The 25,026-nt window shown below is 34.5% G+C and overlaps 6 protein-coding genes across 14 annotated transcripts in view; 4 read left to right on the top strand and 2 right to left on the bottom strand.

Moving 5' to 3' along the window:
- The window catches only part of LOC126867058 (cell growth regulator with RING finger domain protein 1-like), a 43,188-nt gene extending 25,628 nt beyond the window's left edge, over positions 1–17,560 (bottom strand). The window contains exon 1 of one of the 2 annotated variants that reach the window (XM_050621188.1): positions 17,402–17,560. Coding sequence is in view for 1 of the 2 variants with exons in the window: in XM_050621187.1 (XP_050477144.1) it covers positions 459–556 (98 nt within the window). In the remaining variant the exon portion in view is untranslated. Of the gene's footprint in view, positions 1–458; positions 1,308–17,401 lie in introns of those variants that run through there. The other variant, XM_050621187.1, reaches the window with a different exon arrangement.
- Positions 1,880–2,963, top strand: LOC126867080 (acylphosphatase-1-like). The gene is made up of 4 exons (XM_050621220.1): positions 1,880–2,111; positions 2,176–2,192; positions 2,533–2,642; positions 2,716–2,963. The coding sequence occupies exons 1-4, from the start codon at positions 1,970–1,972 to the stop codon at positions 2,828–2,830; spliced, it is 384 nt and encodes a 127-aa protein (XP_050477177.1). The 5' UTR covers positions 1,880–1,969; the 3' UTR covers positions 2,831–2,963.
- LOC126867085 (uncharacterized) lies at positions 4,959–11,319 on the top strand. Its single transcript, XM_050621224.1, has 6 exons — positions 4,959–5,588; positions 6,320–6,463; positions 7,860–9,536; positions 9,773–10,019; positions 10,501–10,790; positions 10,863–11,319. Exons 1-3 carry the CDS (start codon positions 5,535–5,537, stop codon positions 8,154–8,156), a joined length of 495 nt encoding a protein of 164 aa, XP_050477181.1. The 5' UTR covers positions 4,959–5,534; the 3' UTR covers positions 8,157–9,536; positions 9,773–10,019; positions 10,501–10,790; positions 10,863–11,319.
- LOC126867039 (endoribonuclease CG2145-like) lies at positions 11,822–16,766 on the top strand. Of its 2 annotated transcripts, XM_050621141.1 has the most exons (7): positions 11,823–12,187; positions 13,733–14,164; positions 14,248–14,298; positions 14,468–14,560; positions 14,618–15,338; positions 15,600–16,041; positions 16,329–16,766. In XM_050621141.1, exons 1-7 carry the CDS (start codon positions 12,127–12,129, stop codon positions 16,560–16,562), a joined length of 2,034 nt encoding a protein of 677 aa, XP_050477098.1. In that variant the 5' UTR covers positions 11,823–12,126; the 3' UTR covers positions 16,563–16,766. The 2 variants fall into 2 exon arrangements, with proteins under 2 accessions (XP_050477099.1, XP_050477098.1); XM_050621142.1 differs by lacking the exon at positions 14,468–14,560 and having other exon boundaries at positions 11,822–12,187.
- LOC126867031 (2-oxoadipate dehydrogenase complex component E1) lies at positions 16,907–21,849 on the top strand. Of its 3 annotated transcripts, XM_050621125.1 has the most exons (13): positions 16,907–17,129; positions 18,068–18,357; positions 18,547–18,766; positions 18,874–19,223; positions 19,312–19,533; positions 19,622–19,779; positions 19,848–20,115; positions 20,212–20,419; positions 20,482–20,894; positions 20,964–21,084; positions 21,220–21,408; positions 21,473–21,558; positions 21,623–21,849. In XM_050621125.1, the coding sequence occupies exons 1-13, from the start codon at positions 16,958–16,960 to the stop codon at positions 21,728–21,730; spliced, it is 2,805 nt and encodes a 934-aa protein (XP_050477082.1). In that variant the 5' UTR covers positions 16,907–16,957; the 3' UTR covers positions 21,731–21,849. The 3 variants fall into 3 exon arrangements, with proteins under 3 accessions (XP_050477082.1, XP_050477083.1, XP_050477084.1); XM_050621126.1 differs by lacking the exon at positions 16,907–17,129 and having other exon boundaries at positions 18,216–18,357; positions 18,505–18,766; XM_050621127.1 differs by lacking the exon at positions 16,907–17,129 and having other exon boundaries at positions 18,241–18,357; positions 18,508–18,766.
- On the bottom strand, positions 21,716–24,792 carry LOC126867055 (NAD-dependent protein deacetylase Sirt2). 5 transcript variants are annotated; one of them, XM_050621178.1, is made up of 8 exons: positions 24,554–24,790; positions 24,092–24,253; positions 23,889–24,021; positions 23,401–23,643; positions 22,927–23,283; positions 22,632–22,827; positions 22,361–22,553; positions 21,716–22,276 (listed from the first exon to the last, which is right to left on the bottom strand). In XM_050621178.1, exons 3-8 carry the CDS (start codon positions 24,010–24,012, stop codon positions 22,208–22,210), a joined length of 1,182 nt encoding a protein of 393 aa, XP_050477135.1. In that variant the 5' UTR covers positions 24,013–24,021; positions 24,092–24,253; positions 24,554–24,790; the 3' UTR covers positions 21,716–22,207. The 5 variants fall into 5 exon arrangements, with proteins under 5 accessions (XP_050477135.1, XP_050477134.1, XP_050477137.1 ...); XM_050621177.1 differs by lacking the exon at positions 24,092–24,253 and having other exon boundaries at positions 24,554–24,792; XM_050621180.1 differs by lacking the exon at positions 23,889–24,021 and having other exon boundaries at positions 24,554–24,784.
- Between the last annotated feature and the right edge of the window lie 234 nt (positions 24,793–25,026).

The following is a 25,026-nucleotide window of genomic DNA, read 5'->3' on the forward strand; positions in this document are numbered from 1 at the left end:
AAAAAAGAAAATAGAAGATAGCGACTCGTATTAATCATTGTTATCGGACAACATTTTTTTGGAGAGATTAGGGGAAATACTTGTATTGATGGGAATTACGTACATCCTTAAACGTGATACGTACAAGTGAAGAAAAAAACAATATACAATATCATCGACTTGTTTGAGGAATGACGTATTTTAATAATTGTTAATTTTACGATATCTGCAGAGATATCACCAACGATCAAAACAACTTCTTCAAAATATTGCAATATGTATCATAATTGTGTATCAATAAATAATACCAGAAATTATTTGACTATGTTTCTTTTTACAATTAAAATGCCAAACGCCTTGAATAAAAGGTGCAGCGTAGGTCATTCGTAAAATTTTACTAGGAAAAACATATATAATCGAGCAATTAATAATTATTCGTGCCACTTTTCTAGTGTAAACCGAAGCTATGACATAAATACCTGATGATAAACAAGAAAACTCCGCAGAAGCATATCGACACTGCGAGCACAAAGAAAATGTTCGACAGCTCCGCCACAGATACTAACATCGCCGTCATCGTATATTATCGTCCTGCTGTTCCTCCGTGCACGTCAACGCACACGCACAACGACACACCTCCCGAATTAACCTCACTTTTCGAACAGATAAGCTGTCAAAGTTGCCACCGACGTCGACGACGAATAATCCGGCGCTACCCTTAAGCACTGCACACAACGTTCTGCCCTGAGACGTGTAACCAACGATATAACAAGGACGATAGAACGATCTGTCAGAGCCGCATCGTGTGCCCGTACGCCGACGACACGAATTTTCGTTGCGTAAATACGCCAGCCTAACCTCATCGACTGACACAAGACTGGTATTTCGCGTGTTCGTATACAGATACACGGACTATCGCGTACGTATCATGTATTCGTATCGATTACGGGCCAATGATCGACGATTTCGCGTTAACGGGATGATTTTTTCTTCTTTTTCTGTTGGTCAAACGTCGCGAATGTTTTTATCGAAAAGACGTGCATTTGAGTTTACGTGATCGTCTACCATAGCGTAGAATCTCCGTAGACGAGGGTAACGCTGTGTGCCAAGGGTTTTAAAGATAGACAGGGAGACAGGTACACGTAGACTGAGATACGTAGCACATAATGATAACGCGATCGATAGATTGCTTTGACTCGATGATGAGATTCTCGTTGCGTTTCGTAAGGACAATCGCATGCACGGTTGAAGAGGATCGCATAAACACAACCACCACGTATTAACTGTTGCTTGAGACTGGTCGTAGATACCGCGGTGGGGACGACTTATACGCCACTATACTTGGCGACTTTTTTTGCTGCTATGCCTGTGCGCGCGCTTCGGAACATCGACCAATACCAGCGCCGATACAAACTACACTGATCAGCCATATACATGTGCGAATAGATTTTGATTTTTAAATTCAAATAAGGTGTTAATTCCACCTTGTAAATGATTCATTATTTTCCTACGTACATTTAATTTTTATTAATTACTTGATTAGTTTTAACTATATTATATACGTTATTTACACATCGAATCGTTTAATCCTTTAAATGTAGTGAATAAGTTCATAACAGGTTATAACAGTTCATAACTAATGCATTTACTTATTTTTTAATCTAAATGCATAAATATATACATTTATTATTTAGAAGAACGTTGTTCTTTATTATTGCAATGTTTATCTCATCGTACATAATGTGTATTAATGCTGGAATTGATTCAAGTTGAGCATACGGATTTAAAAATATGAACTGCGTCTGTATCAACCCTACTTAAAATTCAAATTAAGTTTAATTCGCTCTAAAACATATCAGGAGTGGTTTCCAAGGATACCGCTATTAACCAACCGGAACAGCTGATAGAATCTCAACTGGCGACATCTAGTCAATTATCGTCTCGTGAAATAACATACGCACATTCAGATATTTTTCCAAATAATGATTGAATGTTAATCAAGTTGTACCTTACAATTGTTCTCTGCCTTTTTATCACATTGCCGTTTTTATCAGTGATAACATCGCAAAATACAAATCCGAAAATGTCACAGTTAGTCGGTGTTGATTTTGAAGTTTATGGGAGAGTACAAGGTAAGTAACCATTTTTCTATAATAGAATCATGATGATACTGATCTTAAGTTTTCTTTTTTAAAGGCGTATTCTTTAGAAAGGTAAGTAATGTATCGCACCAAGTAACGGTCAATAATTAACGTAAATCACGAAGAAATATGCTGCAAGTTTTATGGCTTGTTTAGTACAGAACTGACATCTGACAGGTGAAACAGTTACTATGTAGTTATGAGTGTATACATATATACATATATATCGGTATTTTAAATTGAAAATTAAATGAATTAACATTTTTTAAATTTCAAATTAAAAAATGATTTTTTATGTTTGAATTATAAATGTAACACGTACTTATATGTCCATGTTCGTATGATCGGTAAATCAGTTTTCTATGAACGATCATAAATAACTTTCAATAATTTGTCATTTTTATTGATATAGTATACCCAAAAACGTGGGACCGAATTAGGTTTAAAAGGATGGTGTATGAATACCCATCAAGGTACTGTTGTTGGTCGTCTTGAAGGATCGAAAAGCAAAGTGGAAGAAATGTGAGTTTTTACCTCTTTAAAACATTTTAACAGATATATTTATTGTCCTTATTCTATTTGTATCTGTTTATAGGAAAAATTGGCTTCGATATACCGGAAGTCCTGAATCAGCCATAGACAAGGCGGAGTTTCGAAATGAGCAAGAAATATCTCAACCTACATTCGCTAATTTCGAAATTAAAAAATAGAAATCTTTACCTAACGTTATTTCCGATTATGTATTTAATTTTTTGTTTTGTTTAGTATACTAATTTATTTAAAATTATAAACAATGTGCATTGATTTGCGCCTCAGTTAAAATAAAAGAAACTGTTCAATTTATCACGTTTTGTACTTATATAACCTGTATTTGCAACCTCTGTAAATATCAAATAATTGTATATGTGTTTATCCAATTTAACACTGATAGAAAGAATCATACTATGCAATTAGGAAAGTTACTTCTATCGTATCATTTATTATAATTCTTTTCCAATTTTGAAATATTGTAATTAATAGTAAGTTTGACATTCACCACGCAAGTAATCTCTCGTTATATAGTAAGACTTTACGAAACAATTTCGCCATTTCTCTGCATGTCACAAGCGACAAGCGTACGATGGATAGACTTTAACAGACGACAATTCTGTCTCGTGTAACTTCTACCACTATCGGCACGAACTTCATTAGTTGTCGAGCGCGCACCGACGTGTGCGCTTCAAAACTTTCGCCTGCGATCTCTCGTACAGATGCGATTGCATTTTATAATCCTCTGATACTCATACGATTGTTGGAAATAATTCTGTTTTTCTACTTAATTCGATAACAATTTGTAGTAATCTATTACTATAAACTATATTGGGAAATCTAAAATTTTCCATTCCGCGATATCGAACGCGGAATTGTAAATAACGCGTGTGACCTAATTATGCGGATGTACAGTCGTGTCAGATCAAAAGTGAGTCTTAAATCGTAAAATAGATAGAGAAGAATGGACCAGCAATAACCAACAGATTAGATGATCGCGATAATACAGTGACTGATAAACGTGAAGGAATGTCGCATTCAACATGAAGTGTTTCAAGAGTTTCTTTCAGCACACTTGGCATCCTCAACAGGTGAGAACGCGTGTTTCGCAGAATATTTAAAATTTCTTAAATCTTTCTTGATCTGATCTATTCGATCCTTAAATATAATACTTCTCTGAAAGAACTAAACAAGTACCTCCAATATGTTGCTTATTTAAATTTATGCGAATAAATTTATCAACACGAGTTTCATACAGTTATTCAGCATTAAAATTCAAGGATGATAGCTTTTATAATCACAGTAGTAATAATATTTTAACGAAGATGCTGTTTTAAACATGTTTGCATGTTGTAATATAATAACCTTGGATCAAGTAATTGTGGATGTGCAAAGTAGCAATTACATCTTGTCTTATCATAAGGAAACGATCGTCGATGTAATATTAAGAATGTCTGTTTTATTTTATGATGTTTTCAAACGGCATGATCCAAACAATTTAATCGCATCGTTCACGAAGCTATGTACTACGTACACGAGCACGTTCACGATTTTTAAGAACATCGATAAACATCGTGATTTGAGCGGTAGCCTTGAAACTCTTTGTGAAGCAGCTACTTTCGTTCGTCAATACTTTTAGACGCAAACTTGCCGTACTTTCACTTCCACGGAATCTCACTTCTAATAATTAGTCATCGAAGTTCATTGAACTAACGTGACTGACCAATAAAAAGCAAGAGAGATCGATCAGTGATGATATTAAAAGAAAATAGGGGAAACAAATTAATGAGATTTATGAATTATTCCTTGACAAACTTCAATCTGTCCGTCTTAGTTTGTAACAAGCAACATGTTTCTGTAGGGTTAAATTTCAATGTGATCGATCGCGGTAATGTTTCATTTCTCTGTATGTTCTATAAGACGGTTTTCAATTTCTTCTCTCGATTCTCTTGTGCCGAAGTTTCTGACTACCTGTTGAAAATATGAGTCTCACCAGGTTACGCAACGAATTCTACTTATCATTATTGCTGGTGCATCCTCGACCTGTTGCGCATTTGTACACGTAACAATTCTTCTATTCCAATAACGTGGAATCTTTTCCATATTGTATCCTTTCGATTCTGTATCCAGGTACCGTGGTAATTCGTGAATTTTTGTACCTCTGAAGATCATCGCACCGTACTGACCTACGAATTTTTGAGTTGTATTAAAAATTTATTTTCACCTTTATATCAAAAATGCATTTTACCACAGTAATATTTTCATAGATAATATTTATTTATTAAACATAGTCCCTGCCTTTCGGCTTTGGACGACTTCCGGTTTACATACATTTTCATAGATAATAATTGCATAATAAATTATTGTCGTGTTTAAAATTCTGATATTTTAATTAAAAAGTACCATTCCGTAGGAATACCCTAATTCGGTATTTATTTTACATAACTTTTCATACCGTTTATATAGTATATACAATGCACGCACCATTTAAGCGATATGAGAAATTATGGAAAGTAAATACTCTAATTAAGTGCATACTATCATAACGATTGAACTTCCTCTAAACGATTTACGAGCCGGTTAGCAACGTTTCGTCGACATTTACACTAGAGTAGCTGTTCGATAACGAAAGATCAGGGGTCGGGATTGATAAAGGTTGATAGTGGGCCCCGATAGACGTAAGTGGTCAGTTCCTTCGGTGTCGCAGGCAAATAAACTACAACTTTCCTCGTCTCGTGTTGCTTACACGCCTAAGAAACGCGTGTTGCTCATTCAGGAACTAAACGTCAATTAATTAGACGTTTTGATAGCTTTATTAGATCGGATTTCTGCTATTTATCTGTGATTAACGAGTAATAATGTGCAACTGAATAGCTACTTAAAAATATGAACAGCGATGGGAATTGTCATACCAGGAAGTATAGCTACTTATTTGATAACGTGAGTCTTTGATTTTATAATATCTCTTTCCTTAAAAATTCCTATCTCTTTAATCATTTTCTCAAATCTTCCAGTATCTGTTCTATAAAGCTTTTATATATATCACAATTTTTAGGTTTAGGTGTTCGTGTAAGAAATGTCGAGTAGGAATAGTTAATTCGTTTCGAAGCCAGTTCAAAAAACAAAGATTTATACTATCAGGTATGATCTCCTCGATAAAGTTAAATAGAGTTCATGAATCGTTAACCTAATCAATTCTTACACGACGACGTTTCGCCTCTGCTTCGAAAACACTTCGTGCAAATTTTATTCCGTTCAATTTTATTTCGTTCACCTGGTCGAGGACCCGATCATTGTAGAATCGAGTGAAAGTTATCGTGAGTGCACAAAACCATTTCAAAGAGGAAGTTCGCAACATGCATGAAAAAAATAAATACGACCAAAATTTTCAACACAATTTTTCACTTACGGTAGTCAGCAGTTATGAATATTGATTAGACTGTCGTAAAAGTGACGCTCAACGATTTAAATAAGTTTGACCTTGCGTTTGTTAAAAAAATACGCTGCCATGAAATTTTATTGTTGTAACGTACTAAATTTAAGAAAATGCAATATTTGGATATAAATGCTATAAAACTCTATAACATAGCGTTATAGAAATACTATTAAAAACCCGAAACTGAATAAATTTAACGATCTATATATATATATATATATAATATCGTTGGCAGATGATGATCGTGCCATCCCCCGGATCCATATGGGATTATCCATACTTGAACCAGGTCAGCAGAATGATGGGCTTGGTATATGGGACACGACCAAAGCCTGAGCAAGATTTATTCGCTCCCAAGATTCGAATTCCAGAGACACATGTAATATCCCCACTCCATACCCTTTCACCATTTCGATATTTCAGTGCATTCACCCGTGGCCTTTGATCGAGCAATATCACATCTTCCCAATTTTCTTACAATTAATTTTCTAGAGAATTTTTGTACTCTGATAAATGTCTCGAGACTTTTTCTTGTTTATTTTTCTTGATGAGAAATTGCGTCGATTCTCCTCTTTTCTCTTTCTTTTTTTCTTTTAGTATGCGTACGTACTATTGTACTCTATACTATATACGAAAATGGAAAACTTGAAGAAGCAAGGAATGTCGTGGATTACCGCTAAGAATCATTGGAAACGCGGTGCACACGTTCCTCCGCACAATCGAGCACAATTGTGAAATAATCAATAATTTGGAGTGGCTGCATCGTCACGCTGGTTGCATTTCAGGCTCGTTCAATTTATTGCAAATTCTATTCACGGCGTCTACCCACGCTGAATATTTATAGATGCCGTTGGATCCTTTTTTCTTTGGCTCCTTTCTTCTACTTTTTTTCGAAAGAAGTGGAGGCCTGGTCGATTAGCATACATTCGAGCGTACCGTTATGTTATGTTAGGTGGATAAAAATATACAAACGTGTTCCAAAATGGACTACTTCTTTTGCTTGACAAATAGGAAATTGTGGTGGCCAATCTGCTGTATCTTGACTTTATACCAAAACCGCATTATACGTATTCCGTTTGGCTTAAGATAGAGATTGTTACTGAATTAATACTTTTTTCGTTTCAAACTCTTTGACGTTAATAATAGAGTGTCAAATATTTTACGATTCACATTATATAGATATGTATATTGGATCTCTCATTCCAGAGGGAGTGAAATAACACCGAAGCTATCTACAAATATTAAAAACAGTCAAACGAGTCAGTTAAATACACAAATTAAGCATTTATTTTCTTGTAGTGATTCCGTTTTTCGTTGCCGTCGTGACTTCCTCTACAAGTTGCATACTCAGATGTTTACATATTGTTTCTTAACTTTTTTGATTTTATCCCTAATTTTCAACGTGATATTCTATTTTCATAGGGAATTAATATATGTGAAAGAATTCTCATAATCTTAAAAACATCGTGAGATCTTTTACTTTTTATTTCTTTTGAATATAAAAAAATCGTTCTAGACTCTTTTCTTCGTTTCTTTTAAAATTTAACTTTTTCTTTTATTCCCATCCTTATAAATTCTTAATTCGTTATTTGAAACAGCCTGAAACGAAGAAGACTTTAGCTCAATTAATTAAAATCGCAACTGCCTTATTACTGCTGAAATAACATTAATTGTTATCTGGTGACAAACATAAGTCACGATAACACTTTTGATAACATCCAACAGTTTCCAACAATGTATTGATCAATTTTATCCACTATTCGATGTGATTACAGATGGAGAGTCCATCGAGGTTCGAGCTGACGAAGGCGGAGATCCAAAATGCAGAAGAAACGGAACTGGGTGAGGTGAAGGTGACACCTCCGATGAGCACCGTCGCGACGTCGACGCCCGTGCAGCCAGGTAGTATTCCGTGCAGAAACGGTGGCTGCAAGAGCTGGGCCAATCGCGCGGAATCGAGAATGGAAAGCCCTTGGCATTTTCTCAAAACTATCTTCCTTATCTCTGTAATCGTCGCTTTGGTTCTCTGGGTAATCGTCTACACGTTTCTCGTCCAATATCGGATCTTGTGAAGCATTTAAGGACACCGAGAAACTTGGATGGCCGATGTTCTTCCATTTGGAAGCGAACAAGGAAAATTTGGGTAATCCTTTGCCTTCGGTAACATAGATACATGATAAGATGTCCAAGAAGATACTCTTTGAAGTATAAGAAAAAGCCAGAAATGTGAGGAGAAAGAGAGGAAGATATTTCTGTAGAATTCTAATACTTTGATTGAATTCTCCATCTCCTATCGATGAATCCGTCCTTGCGCGAAGCAATAAATAATTCTATGTTCAAAATCATGGATTTGTGGAAGAATTATGTTATTTGCTCGACGAGCAAATGGAAATGTAAGAAACGTGTACTCTTTTGTGGACAGAAAGTTTTAGAAATCCAGAGTTTGAGTTGCGTAAAGAGTATCTCGAGGCTCCTATTTACGCGAGCATATACTCTCGGGATTATCGGTACAATGACGAAGAAATTCCCAGTGTTGAAACACTTGACATAGAAAAAGGTAGAAAAACTTTTGTAATGTACAAAGGAATCGTCCGCGAGGATAAAATTGAAGTGATACTAGTCCCTGTAATATTTGTTCGAATTGGATATTTCCTTTTAACTATATTAACAGTTAGCATAAAATTATTGCGATTGTAACACACTAATGTATTCCTAATCTCTTTATAATGTTATACGTAAAATGTTTGATAGAAGGTATTCGATTATATAATATTGACTATTTTTTACAAAGTATTTGTACAAAAGCGAATTAATAAAGTTATCTTGCAGAAAACTTTTGAAGTCATTTTATCTTGCCCACGTATCTTGCTATCGATAATTGTCGAAATCTTATTTGATAACTGATGCATGTACAAACATCTGTAATTCTTCTTTTCATTGCAAACCAACTAGATGACATCAAAATCAGTTTCTCATCAATACCGATAAAAATCTATTCAGAAATACAACTTTATCGGGAATTTAATCGTCCAGATTTTCATCCATCTAGTCTTTCAGATCGTCAAAGACAATAATTACAAAACAATTAAATATTAGACTAGACCTGAACTTGAGACTTATAATTTCTTCCTGTCAACGATGACGCATGCAAAGGTTGTCGCATATTCTACGCGAAGTTATCTGCGAATATATGACGCTCTACCAGCGGAATCTGTGCTTTTACCAACGACCTGCCCGGTACGAACACGATCAGAATTCTCAGGGAAGATTTATCGACGGACGATCCGAGAAGAGAAAAGACGAAGGACGATAAACGCTGTTAATGCCCCGCGATCTCGAGGCCGTGTTTTGCACCTGAGTCAAGCGGCCTTCGAAGTGACATTTTATGCTTGTACGTCGGTGTATCTGAGTCATACGAAGTTCGTAGGATCTCTAGTATAATGTTTACGAAGGTAAGAGTCGTTTATAATGTTTTTCTCTCATGCGCAAACAAGGATGTATTAATTGAGTTCTTTTTTCGAATTTCTTTTTTATCAAGGCTATGTATCCTTATCTGTTTAATATGTGTCGAGCAAAATGAATTCTTTAAATTATAATTTATATTTTAGAGTGTACTAAGACGTTGGAGAAATATCTACTGTTATAAGTATTGTTCAACTTTATTATCTAATCTCTGTTTCTTTGGCAGCACAAGAGATAGATCGAGGATTCTCGCCCGACGATTAGGAGCAAAGTTCAACGTCTGGAAGTTAGTATTGTCGTTGCCTTAGCGACTTTCCACTCGAGTCCCGTGATAGATGCACCGACGGAAATACACCTAGCCAGCAATCTGAAGCGGGAAAAAGAGAAGACGATTGCGCGATATTTGGAGAGCTTCTTGTCTCACATTCGAGATCCTCAGGGCGGGACTTCACAACAGAATGATCCCGGAAAAGGTATGTCAGAAACATTTCCTACAAAACTTTTACATATATAAAATTATAAAATTTTAAAATTACAAAAATTTTATATATATATATAATGTCTTATATTTTTATGGAAATCGTAAAGTAAAAAATTACAAGTTTCTACAGTTAAATCGGAGACAAGACATTTGAAATATCATACTCTGTACTCTTTACTATTATCTAGTTATTAACTATTTATGTATTCGTAGTTATTGACGTTTATGCATAATACGAGAAATTTAAATATGAAAGTGAAACATGATCTTGCGTAAATATCCACAGTCTACTTCTTGTTCTGCTTTCGTTCGAGTCACTTATAATTGCCCAAACCTGTTACATTTTACGATGCAGAAACATAACATTATAGAAACAACCGTTAAGTTGTTCAGATACTAATTTTTGTGAATTGTTTACAACTCGTTTAAAAAGCTTTTAATCTGTTTTTCTAATTAACAAACACTATCTATAGAAAGTGACGTGACAAAGGAGAATGCAACAGTGAGTGAATCGTCGAAGAAAGAAACTACGAGCGTGCAAAATCAGCAGTTGAATAAACTACGAGGCATAGAAAACACCGTAGCTATCAGACTGACAGCTTTTGATCATCCTGGATCCTCGAAGTCGCCACAATTTAACAAGAAACCTATCTCGAAGCCTGGTCCTAGTAAAGTGAAAAGCACTCAAAGCAAAGCAACACAAATGCGTCAAAATTTAAGTACCCAAAGACTACAGGAAAACGAAGACATCGACGACGATGACGTAAGGATTGGGATAATCGTGACTATAATTTACTCGTTTCGTTGTTTTTTTACGAATCTTGTTACGTTTTAGTCTTCTTTGGATATAGAGAATGTTGGAAGGCCACAAAAATACGTCCTAGTCGGATGGGACAACTTTCGTTCTAAGCTGATGATCACTCTACTGATTCTTTTCGTTTTATGGGCAGTCATCTATTTTCCTCTGATTAGAATCTGAAATTCGATGCAAAAATAATATTTCTATATCATTCTATAAACATACTCTTCAGTGTATTTTAATATAAATATACAATCTATAACATATGATACACATATATAAAGTGAATTTCTAAAGTCTAACCAGAAATAAATAACTGGTTCATATTAGACGCAGACATACAGGATGTTATTCGTTCATATGTAATAGAGCATTTCTTTAAATGTTACTAAACGATATACTTGTTTGTCACGGACCGCGATTATCGGAAAACTCCGGAGTGTAAATATGTACATACTGTCTCTACAAATAAAGTATCATTTCTTCTATTGAACGATAAATTCTTCATTCCTAAACATTATCATATAATTGTGTAAATTTATGAAAGTTTCCGAAGTTTATTTTTCTATATTATTAAAATTTGCTACAACTTCATTGTAACTAAAACTAGTCTATGCTCATTAGCTAACAGATATCGTACAGTATCTCTCAAGCTCACAAGGCAAACTTGAGATACTTTCTACAGCAGCCGCTCGCGTGTACCGACAGCGAGTAAATCCATTTTCGATTTCCTAATTTAACTCGATTTCGAATCGCCTGTTATCTTCCGAACTTTGTTAACTCATTCGTCATCCGCTCTCAACAAACTGATCGTCGTCGCTGTGTCAATAAATCTAAATAACAAGAAGATTCATCATCAACTGACTCAACAGAAGTTTTAATAGCAAGATAGAACCAATCAAAAGCACTGCAGAATCTACAAACAAACAAGATGGTTCAAAAGACGCTTTTCAATCAGTTTGTAAATGTCAAAAAGGAAAAGACCAGTTACCAGCAGTCGAACGAAGGATCGTGAAATGGAACGCAGAGTCAAGATCAGGGGCTGACATCATCCTTCCAAGAAGATCGATTCTTTTCAGTGTAAAAGACGCGGTGACTGTGCAACGACCTTAACTAGAGTCTTGCAGACGTGTCAATGAGAGGCGGAGAAGGCAAGAGGAAAGTATAATCGGCTGGAAGTGGCTGATTCCGGCGCCGTAAGGCTTCAGTTCGTCTTAAAACGCCCACGTAGCTCCTCGACGCTCTCGATTCTATTACGTTGGAAAACGATCCTCAGGATCGTTTCAATCAACGGAGAACCATGAATATCAAAAGTGTGCCCGCTGTTTTCTTAATACTTGGATTGTCTCTGATATTTATCGGTAAGTGAAACGTTTATTTTCTGTTGATTTTCCTGAAAAGAATTTTTGAAGAAATAAACGATTTGTTTCAAACGTTCTTAGAGAAATTCAATTGGTTGTACGTACCTGTGTGTAATAGGTGTTAAGAGAATAGGATGTCAAGGAAACAAAGCAAATTTTGCGAAAGTGAAAGCGACTACATTTAGATTTCTGTTTCGTGTTTTCCGAGCTGCGAATCGCTTAGAATGAATGAAAGTTGTGTCCTACTTGCGTAAAAATGACTTTATTATTCTAGAAAAGTAACTTAAAAAGTTGATATTATTCGAAATATTGTAGAATTTGATGATTGACGTAGTTTGTTATTTACTTTCTCTTCCGAGAAAACACTTAGTTCAATAAGACCGTATTATACAATGGTATTACTTCAATCGTGTTTACTAAATAATCGTGAATACAGAAACGAATATAGAAATATATAGAAACTGATAAATATTATAGATAAATTATATTGACATACAATAACAATTATTACGTAATAATTTTAGAGAAGCGTTGTTTAAAAAAATTATTATCTTCTGCAACCAAACTACGTGATCTCGAGTCCTAGCTAAACATTCCGTTATGCTTATTTCGTTCCTCTGCATATCGTCAAGGTTATCGTGAGTTCATGCTCACACATAACTATACTACACTATTATTGAAATCGGGGGCAAAAATGTGGGATTTCAGAGCAACTTTAACATTTTTAAGATAAGTCACGCCACAGAGACTCGATACAGAAAAGGAATTGAAACTATGTAATCAACAACGTAAATTCTCTTAATCTCGATTCTTGTATACATATACACATATATGTATATATCATCAATAATGATGTATCGATATGTACTTATATATATATACAGGGTGGTTGGTAACTAGTGGTACAAGCGGAAAGGGGGTGATTCTACGTGAAAAAAGAAGTCGAAAATATAGAATAACAATTTTTCGTTTGAGGCTTTGTTTTCGAGAAAATCGACTTTAAATTTTCGCTCGGTACGCGTGCAATTTATCACGTTTCGTTATAACGGATCTCACTGTAGATCATTGTCTCGATGGAAAAATTAAAAAAAAAAATTTTTATTCTATATTTTCGACTTCTTTTTTCGCGTAGAATCTCCCCCTTTTCGCTTGTACCGCCAGTTACTAACCACCCTGTATATAATATATGTATAATTATATGTATTATATGTATATATATAAGTATATATCGATACATCATTATTCATCTTAAGTAATTATTATTCGACAACTCAAGCAAATAGTCATGATCTTTTTCTGTCAAGTGATTCAGAACATATTTTTCATTCTTAATTACAACTTTTCCATGCAAATTACCATTTCAAATTGTTGAAGATCAAAGAAGAGATCTCTCATTATGGGAACTTTTATTACATCTGTGGACAAAATAATGATGTGATTATTTATAATTCTATAGTAATAAATCTCGCAATTCCTAAATAATCACACGAAATTCCTGTTCCTACCAGCCATTATTATCCATCCTAATTTTAATTAAATTTCTAGGCGACGCAGAAGCAGGATGGAAATTCTGGAAGAAGAAGGACGCAACTACGACCACCACAACTGTTGCTCCAGCAGTCGCAGATCCAGTACAAACGAAACCAAACACGCTACCAGGCGCAACACCTGTAACAAACAAACCTGCAGGAAGTCCAACGAATGTTGGATCAGCTGTTCTTGGAGCGGGTGACCCTGGATTGGCGATTGGAGTCACTTCGACTGGAGGAAAAATAAAAGAAAATGCTCGACCAAGCAGACCTAACCCAGGAACGGAAGTGGGTCTCGATTTCCCGGCACCGAAACCAGGAAACCCAGGAGTCGGTGGTAACACTGGTAAAGGATACAGAGACTGGGCTGTTGATCTTACTGGGGCTGGAGAGCCCGGAAGACAATCCCCGAAACTGCCAAGTGAAGGACCAGCATTAAGTTCTGGAGGTTAATTGATCGATGTTATAGAATTTCTAGATAGTTTTCTTAAATATGTGAGTTTGTGAAAATTAATCTGGTGAACTTGGTAGGTTCCAAACCGAACTCTGTACCTGGAGGCACGGCACAGCCACAAACACCAGGTAAAAATTAATTTAATGACGATTTTATACAGAAAATAGAATAAATTACGTATATAATGTTACGGAGAATTACTTCCATCGCTAGGTATAAATTATCGTAATACTAGTAGGGAAGAAGGAGATACAATTGATAAAGCTTTATTAATATTAATTTGGCTACGTATTCCAGGCGCCAAGCCAGTAGCGAGTCCTGGAAACGCACCATCGCCACGGCCTCAACAACAACCTCAGCCTCAGCCTCAACCTCGTCCACAAACACCAGGTACATACTAATATGTGGAAGAAAATAATTTTCATCCTGATATACTTTTATTTCAAGGATCACCTACACCGGGCTCTAAGCCAGCTGTTGCACCAGGACAACCTCAACCATCTCCGAATCAACCTGCACCTGGAGGCAATCAAGTATCTTCGTTGTTCGTAACGTTAAAACCAGGTCCAACGCCAGCACCATCTAGACCAGGAAGTCCTGGTTCTCTTAATGCACCAGGAAGACCTGGTTCTCCTAATGCACCGGGAAGTCCTGGTTCCTTTAATGCACCAGGAGGTCCTAGTTCTCTTAATGCACCAGGAAGTCCTGGTTCTCCTAATGCACCAGGAAGTCCTGGTTCCCCTGGAAGAACTTGGGCTGATGTTGCTGGTGGTGGCAGCAGATCTAACTCACCTACACCTGCTCCACGACCTGGATATCCAAATCAGCCAAATTATCCAAGCCAACCAGGTATAGGTCAATCTCAACCAAGACCATCGACACCGACTCAACCTGGAAGAACAGGGCCATCCACAGGAGCAATAGCAGGTGGTGCATTAGCAGGTGGTGCACTAGCAGGAGCAGCTGTAGCAGGAGCAGCAGCAGCAAATAAGAAAACCTATTCTAGTAATCCTACTTTTAGCAAAGGAAACACTATCACTGATGAAGACTTGGAGAAACTTTCCGAGGCTCTCTTCATTAAGGATAACAATAATGCGAACAGATATATCACGCTGAATCTACAGAAGCAAACAAGCAGTAGTAGCACAACAGATGACGCACCACAACCGTAAGCTTTTAAAATACAAATGAAAAATATTGGAGGCAAGAGAGTTGTTATACACTACAGCAAGAATAGGTGGAGATTAATAGAAGAGCATTAGGCATCAGAAGGATCTATTTTAAAAACATTTTTTTAAACATCACTAGAATTCTAATTTGATGGTTCTTTGAATTTCTAGATAGTATAGTTCGTGTAACTACAGACTAGTTTGATTTGCCATGTTCTTTCAGTTACCATAGATTCCATAAAAATAACCTCAACTTGCAGGCTGTTCACGGTAAACGCAGAAGCGTACCAAGGTCCCACGATTCAAAGAGTGATATCGATCTATGACAATTACAAACCGGAAACCAATGTAAATGAGCACATAAGCCCGTTGCAGAGACAAGAAGAGAGTCTCCTTGTAGACACGTTCCTCAGCACGAACGTGATGTCCTACGCTATGAGATTTTTAGCGGACAAAGGACAAATTCGCAAAGATTATTACGAATATAAAGACACGATAAGAAAAATATGGTTTAACTTGTTCTCTAGAGGACAAGGAAAAATTGGTAGCTCAGGTTTCGAGCATGTTTTCATGGCAGAACTTAAGAGTGTACCATCTGGTACCGAAGTAGTTGGTTTGCATAATTGGATCTTCTATAGCAAAGAGGAAAGCAGTGGAAAAGCAAATTATGCTGGATATTTGAACAAAGTTGACCTTGGAGATGTGAGTTAATTTTTATTCTGTCAAAATTATTTTTTTCTTTTTAATCGTAAGATCATTTCTTGATAAATTATTTTCGAAAAAAATGAGAGGTTTTTCTATTTAATAATAGGCTCATTAATGAAAGATGTTTTTAATGAATATATAATGGATTCCATTCCACTTCCAGCAGCTATTATCATTCGTATAATGACGTTTGTCTATTGTTTCTTTTGTGGTATTTCCAGAGAACTATGACTCATACTACATGAAAAGTTACCAATTGTATTTGTACGTGTTCGTTCTTTCAGAAAGCATCTATCATCAAAATAAGAACGAAATACAACGGGTACGATAAACCGGTAACGGCACTATTCGTGGGTACCTCGCCTGAACTGGAGATGGCGCTGTACACGGTGTGCTTTTACGCGAGACCAGAGGGAAATTGCCCGGTGTCTCTCGGAGGAACGAAGTTTAACATTGTCACCTATAAATTTAAGTACAGAGGAAACGATCTGGTAGGAACTGCTTATCCAGATATATAATTTTATCAAAGTTATATTTCTGTTTATATATTTAAAAACATAGAATGTAATTTTGTGACATGTTCAAATGAGAGCAATAAAAAATGACGTATATACAAAAGTTGGATTTAAATATAATTTTATATGGAGAACGACATATTTTCTTATTAGCGAGATTTGTATCAATACTCGTTACATAGAATAAATTTTGTTATTGAAATATTATTGAAATAAATATTGTTTTGTATAAATCGACCATTCATAATACATACTTGTGATATCGGCAATCTCGAGTAAACAGATAACGTTGAATAATGGTCTGTCGAAAGAGGGGGAGCTAAGAGTAATAAACTCACTTGGGCACTGCGATAGGGAGAACTGCCAGTTAAGCTGTAGATTTCATAACGAAAACAAGAATGCACGCATCTCTTCGAACATTCTGTAGAACCAAACACCCACGTTTTCAATGGGCAGACAAGCATCCGGCTGTGAGATCTATAAATTACCGATTAAAAATCTATACGCGACTCTATCACAGTGAAAATGGCGTCTATGGGTACAGACCAAGGCCACAAAGACACTTTGAAGGTATTTCGAATATTATTTTTCCATTTATTTGGAACAATAAGTAAAAAATAAAAAAATAATACAAATTTTAGCCAGCATTTTGACAAAAAGTTGGAATTCGATACTATATTGATATTTGCGACAGGTTTTAACAAACAAGCTCATAATTCGAATTCGAAAACTAACTATTAAAATTCCCGCGTTGTGTCGCTAGTGAGCTTTAATATGTTTCATCGTTGCATCTTCAAATTGAGAAAGAAAATGCATATTTTTATGAAATAAATCATTCTTACCTTACACATATCCTCAGATTTCGTTATCCATGTCTTCAGCATAAGAGTAAAACGTGAAATCACACTAATCACTGCGCTTTAACCACAAAATACCAAACTGAAACTTTGAACGCACGCACAACACTTACATTCCCCGCTTTCTCCCAAGCAACTGCCCAACAATCGCGTGAAAATCTCTTACCTATGTGCGCATCGCGCATGCGCAATAAATTTGAAGTTCAAATTCCTGGTGTCCAGTTTTAAAAAAATAGCACGAATATAATCAGCACTTGACATATCTGAATTCCATTTTTAAATAATAAAAGAATATGAAATCTAACCTTTTTGAATATGATTCATTTAAATTCATATAAACATGTTGATATATTTTTATGAAGTTATTATGCGTTTAATATATTCCTTCCAATATCAAAATATTTATTGTAATGTTCATATTACTTAAAGTGATCTTAAAGTTACTTATAATTAATATGGAAAAGCTTAGTGTACTAATCTAGGATAAAGATAATAAACGCAACTCGGAATATTTTTATTATTACGCAAGAGAGTAACCGATAACGTTTCGCGATAACGTAAAAATGATTTAACATCCATATACGATAAAAATAAATATTAACTACTGGTTTTTATCATTATTTTTCTTTCTATTCTTCCTCGTATTTCTAGTACCAAACGAATACCTGGAAATACGATCGAAAAACAGCAACTTCTATAGACTGATTAGCGCCTATAGAGAATATGGTCATAAACAGGCTGAGATAAATCCTGTTGCGTCAAAAAAACCAGTGCCATTGGCAGAGTTGAAACTAGAGAGATTCGGTTTAAGTTTGGATGATAAAGTTCCATTCAGAGGGATGTTATCAATGGGGAAAGATGAAGGAACAGTAGAAGAGGCTTTAAAATTTTTAAACGAGACATACACTGGCCATATAGGAGTAGAATTTAGCTACTTGGAGGTAATATGTAATTGATCATGAATAAATTTAAAGCAATCTTCTATTAGAATAAGTGGAATATTTATTTATTTAGTTTATTTCTTTCATTATTATTTTCTTCTATTAGAATAAGTCGAATATTTATTTATTTAGTTTATTTCTTTGTAGAAGATCTGTATAAGTACCTGATTTCTATTACTGTCTACACAGACTGAGGAGGAAAGAGAATGGTTTGCAGAGACCGTAGAAAAAAGTTCAAGGGAACCCGTGACGGACGAAACGCGAATCGGCATCGCAACGGAAATGTTGAAGAGTCAAACTTTCGATCAATTTTTGGCCATCAAATTCGTGAACTTTAAGAGGTACAGTGGCGAGGGCGCTGAGAGCATGATGGCCTTCTACTATGAATTTTTTAAACTATGTGCCAATGGTAAATAAAAATGTATCGTTAGAAAAAGACTACATGGATCATCTCTTTATCTATACTTTATCGATTCAAGATTAAATTTATGTATATTCAATTAAATGAAATTGCAGATGATTTAAAATATATTGTAATTGGCATGGCCCATCGAGGTCGACTAAATTTTCTCACGGGAATGTTGAATTTTCCACCGGAAAAATTATTTCGACAGCTACGAGGATACTCTGAATTTCCGGATAACGTGAACGCAACTGGTGACGTGATCAGTCATTTTGTATCTTCCACAAACCTCGATATTAATCGGAAAAGCCTCCATGTTACGGTGTTACGAAATCCTTCACATTTGGAAGCTGTAAATCCTGTTTCCATGGGAAAAACTCGAGGAATGATGCAAGCAAATAAAGACGGAGCATATAGTGAAGATGCGAACGCTCAATGGAGCGATAAAGTGTTAAATATTCAAGTAAGACGTTTGATAATTAATCAGACAAAATTTAAAGTAGAATTGGAAACAAATCGATGTATTGAACTTATTTCAATTTTTATCCTAGGTTCACGGGGATGCAGCTTACGCTGCTCAAGGAGTTGACCAAGAATGTTTAGCATTATCCGCAGTTCCTCACTTTGAAATAGGTGGAACAGTTCACTTGATGATCAATAATCAATTAGGTTTCACAACTCCAGCTTCCAGAGGTAGATCGTCGAGATACTGCACGGATTTAGCCAAAATGATCTCCGCTCCGGTGATCCATGTAAACGGAGATGATCCTGAAGTATACAAGATAGAATTTTAATTTCTTCCTATATATATACATATGTATGTTTTTAGTTAGTAGTTTTTTTAATTTTCAAATATCGTAGATGGTTATCCGAGCTGCTAGAATAGCGTTCAAGTATCAACGAAAATTTAGGAAGGACGTTTTCCTGGATCTGAATTGCTTCAGAAGATGGGGTCATAATGAACTAGACGACCCGGCTTTTACAAATCCTGTTATTTATAAAATTATACATAGCCGCCCGTAAGTAATTCTCAATTATAATAATAGGATGTGTCGAATCTAATTAACTTTACTTTATTTTCAATTAGATCAGTACCAGATCGATATTTAGACAAACTAGTAAAGAACAATGTTCTTCCAATGGAAAAAGCCAAAAATATCATCGAAGATCACAAGGCCAAATTGAATCAAGGTTTGAATGAAGCGGATAATTATGTCCCACAACCTACCTATTTTGCAGGCTTGTGGAGCGAAATACAGCAGGCTGATGCGAGCGTGACACAGTGGGACACGGGAGTTGATTTAAGCCTATTGAGGTTCATTGCCGAAAAGAGCGTTCACATTGACGATGACTCGGTGAGAACATAGGTTATACAATAAATGCTGCTCATTTTCCCTAATTGATTCCCTAATTGTTCAGCTAATTGAACGTACTATTTTATCATGCAACAGATAATTCATCCCAAATTATTGAAAAACCATGTTCAATCTCGATTAAAAAAAATAGCGAGTGGTGAACATTTGGATTGGGCTACTGCCGAAGCTTTAGCAATTGGAACTTTATTGTATCAAGGGTATAATGTAAGAATAAGCGGGCAAGACATTGGTCGTGGTACCTTTTCCCATAGACATGCCATGCTTGTTGATCAATCCACTGGAGGTATTTATAAAATGATTCTAATCATAAATTAATAAAAGTCTTATCATCAATTATGATTTTAGATATACATATTCCACTAAATTCAATGGTCGAGGGACAAACAGGAAAATTAGAGTTAGCTAATAGTATTCTGTCTGAAGAAGCAGTCTTAGGATACGAGTATGGCATGAGTATAGCTATGCCAACTACCTTAACGATATGGGAGGCACAATTTGGAGATTTTTTTAATGGAGCACAGATCATAATCGATACTTTTGTAACCAGTGGTGAGGCAAAATGGATGCTAAGTAGCGGATTAACGATACTTTTACCACATGGTTACGACGGCGCTGGTCCTGAACACAGTTCCTCCAGACTTGAAAGGTTTTTACAACTTACGGACAGTAACGAAGATAAACCTGATGGTGATAATGTTAACATATGTGTGACAAATCCTACGACACCGGCTCAATACTTTCATCTATTAAGGAGACAAGTAAGATCCTTATTCTAATAGATCCTTAATTATATTTTTAATGTAATAAATTGTCTTTATTTCTGTTAGATGGTAAGAAATTTTCGAAAACCTTTAATAATAATGGCTCCGAAAATATTGCTGCGCCATATCGCAGCAACCTCGCCAATAACAGATATGCAACCACAGACTAGATTTAAGACCGTTATTGGTATGTTGAATACAATAAAAAAAATGATCTCTCCCTCTCTTTCTTTCTCTCTTTGTCTTCATCTTTCTCCCTCCTTTAGCTATATTTGACTCCAAATGAAATAAAATAATAATTTAATAAATAATAATTTAACAGGAGATGAAAAGGTAGAAGAATCAAAAGTGACTAAAGTGATCCTTGTGAGCGGTAAACACTATTATGCTCTTGATAACTTTAGAGAAAGCACAGATCAAAAGAATGTAGCAATTATTAGAGTCGAGAGTTTATGCCCTTTTCCAGTTCAAGAATTATTGCAAGAAATCGATAGATATAAATACGCCAAGAGTAAGTTATACAAAATAAATTGCTTAAATATATTTTAAAATATTAATATAAATATTTCCTTAAGCTTTCATATGGAGTCAAGAAGAACCGCAAAATATGGGAGCATGGAATTTTGTCAAATCTCGATTCGAAAATTTATGTGGCAGACTAGTAAGTTAATAATTTAAGTAATATTTGAGATACATATTTGTAAAAATAATTTTGTGACTTACAGATAAAATACAGCGGTCGTAAACCCATGGCTGCAGCAGCTGTAGGTGCGGGAAAGTTACATCAGCAGGAAGCTCAGGAAGTAACCGTGAAACCCTTTAATATGAAATGAATTTTGTATTGTATGTTTTACTCTGTTTTATTTATACATATAATTCAACTGCCAAAAGTTACATTTATTTGCATAACATCATTATATACTATATGAGGAAATAAATTATTTACATGTCATTGAGCGATCATTATTGTAATGGATCAACATTATTATTAATAAAATATATCCATGACATGAATGTACTATCAAATGCTAATTGTATGAAAAATTACTTGTTCAAAAATTCTAATTTTCACCATTAATTTAATATAATATACTATAGAAAGAAATGATGACATAGATACAAGTAAAATAATGACTCTTCAATATCGTCGTGATAAATGTTTAACATTCTAAACAATGTTTTTACAATTCCTTTGAAGCAAAATATTATTCATCTATATAATTTCTTCGTCCTCAAAGAAATAGCAGCAAAATTAGATCTCAAGTAATCTAAAAAACTAAATTTACATTGTAATAAGACAATTGATGAGCTTAATCCTTATTGGTATGTTCTGCACTTAAACGTTCATGTTCTTTTTTTATAAGATCTTTTAATTCATCCTAAAAAAGAAAATAAATTTATATAAGACATATTTCTGAGTTTAAAGCACACTAAAAATATAATTTAAATTTAATGGAACGTACGCCCCAGCCCAACTTTTCAGCTAATAATTGACAGCCAGTATCGCAATCACCTAACCAGGCAACATCACGACCGCCATGAGAACTTCGTGTATCAAAGATCAAGCCATGTCGCAGTCCTAAAAGTCGCGATAAGCGATCTTGCATACCTACTTTTTCTTTATTGATAAGTAGGCGCGGACAATTGGGTCGCACCCTTCAAAGAAATTGAAATTATAATTAATTGAATGTGGAGAATGAAGGAAACAATATGATACTTGTAAATAATATATACCTATCTACTAAAGATGCAAAAGGCTGCACTACCAAACTTGATCCCATAATTATCAAAAGATCTGCTTGTGCAAAATCCCGATCGATAAGGAAATGGAAACGTTCGGGTAACATTTCCCCGAAAAACACTATATCAGGTTTTACTACACCTTCGTTACATTCTTCACATTTTGGTATAACACCTTCCATAATTTTTTCTGAAAATAGGTACTGAGGTTTAAAGTATGTATTTAATTGTAACAATTATGATCTTACTATAACATTAAAAAATATATATAAGAAGAAAAAAGTTGTACCTTTCATCCATGGAAGAGTGTATGGTGCTCTACATTTAAGGCATCGACCAGTATGAAATGTACCATGAGCTTCTACTAATTTTTCAGGAGGTAAACCAGCCATTCTTTCTAATGTATCGATGTTCTGGGTGTAGTGTCTCAAAAGTAGTCCTTTTTCCCATAAAAGACGGATGAAATAATGGGATGGTGTAGGTTTAAAACCTTCAGGTAACAATTCTCTTGCAAGCATAAAGAATGGTTCAGGATTTTCCATAAAGAAATCTAACTCAAAAATAGCTTGAGGATGAGGTAGATTATATTTCTCTAAATTGTGATAAAGACCACTTGATGGTGATCGAAAATCAGGAATTCCTGCAGCTAAAAAACATAAAAAATAAAAGAAGCATTTTTGTGCAATATACCTAATATATATAATTCAACATTATATATAGATATACAACTAATTCAAGATTAGGAATATTTCTTAAAACATACATGTGGAGATACCAGCTCCAGCCATAGTAATAATTTTACAGTTTTCAGTTTCTTTTATATAATCTACCACTCCATCTATATTAAGTTCACGGAGGACTTTTTGCTGTGACTGTTCATCATAATCTGATGAATCAAAAAGTTTTAACTTTTGTGCCAAATATTTCCGAATCTTTTCCATATCAGAATCTTCTACCTCTTCTTGTTCTGAAGAACTGTTTGTAGCCTCCTCATTTGATTTCTTCTCTGATACAAATAAATGAACAATATATATAGCAATATACAAATTAACGCTATAAATGAATGTAATATTTGTTAGTAAAACAATTTGACAAATAAGAATAAATTAAATACTTTAAATTTTGTCACATTTATATATCACGACTGTCTAGTTCTTATTTTTCAAAAATGTAACATGCACTGTTAACCTTTTGAAATAATAAAAAAACAATAAATTTAATGTAGAAAACAAAGACATTTAGATAAGTTACTTAAAGAAATAAATTCATTGTACTCGTTGCAATAAAAATACATAAATACAGATTTTCGCCAGAGTTGTTGGCCGAGTAATTGCCGCTGACGGCTAATTAAAGGAAAAATGATCTGCGGAAACATTTTGACACACTGCAATCAGACATCGTGATGTTATAATTATAATTTAACTCAATAAAGACACGTGTCATTTAACAATTACCTATAATTTTACGATGATATGAAAATTTAGGTACTCTGAGATTATAACAATCAGTGTAGAACAATAATTTCACTTAATTCATTTTACCATATTATTTAATTAATAAGGTTTCAAACTCTTATGGATGACAGTTAACCTCTATCGTAATCATGTTCCACTTATCTGCGTTTATTAGATAAATAATTTGGATTATCGTAAATAGATAAAAAATCAGAAAGCACTATAATACTATAATAAAAGATACTGATTTTGTCATTTAATAATGTTTCGATATTCTAAATTATGAAATTAAGGATTTCAATTGAAAATTTATTTAAGTTTTTGCTTTTTAAAAAATATATGTAGTGAAGTAGAAAATTTAATCTTGTGAATTTTATTAAACAATTAAATAACGATTATAAACTAATATACAAGAAAAATTGAATTTCATTATGTAAGACAAATGACAGTTTGAAACGTTACCTTTTTCCGTGTCATCATTGTGTTCGGACATGTTTCCGGACATGTTTCTAAATTCGTGTAACTTCTTCAACTAATGTTAAGTAAAATTATTATCGTTGTCACACTAAAGAAATAGTGTTATTCATATATTTACTTGTGAACATATGATTAGAATAGGTTATCAAATGACGCGCGTTCGATTAAACTCATACAGGCAATACTTTATGATTTTGTATTTTGTTTTTTTAATACATATGTATATCGAATGATATTTTTGCAAATTATAAGTATTATTTCGAGTAGTTATTCCTATAAATAATGTAAATAATATAAAATCCTCATTTTTTAAAACTAATATACATGATATTTATTATCTAATTAGTAAATCCTATTTAATAATATGATAGCATAGTATATATATAGATAGAGGGGATAGTACAGATGATCTTTCTACTCATGAATTTAGAAATTGGATATTTTATAATAAAAATTAT

This window comes from Bombus huntii, chromosome 6, assembly GCF_024542735.1.
Source record: "Bombus huntii isolate Logan2020A chromosome 6, iyBomHunt1.1, whole genome shotgun sequence".
Taxonomy (NCBI): Eukaryota; Metazoa; Arthropoda; class Insecta; order Hymenoptera; family Apidae; genus Bombus; species Bombus huntii.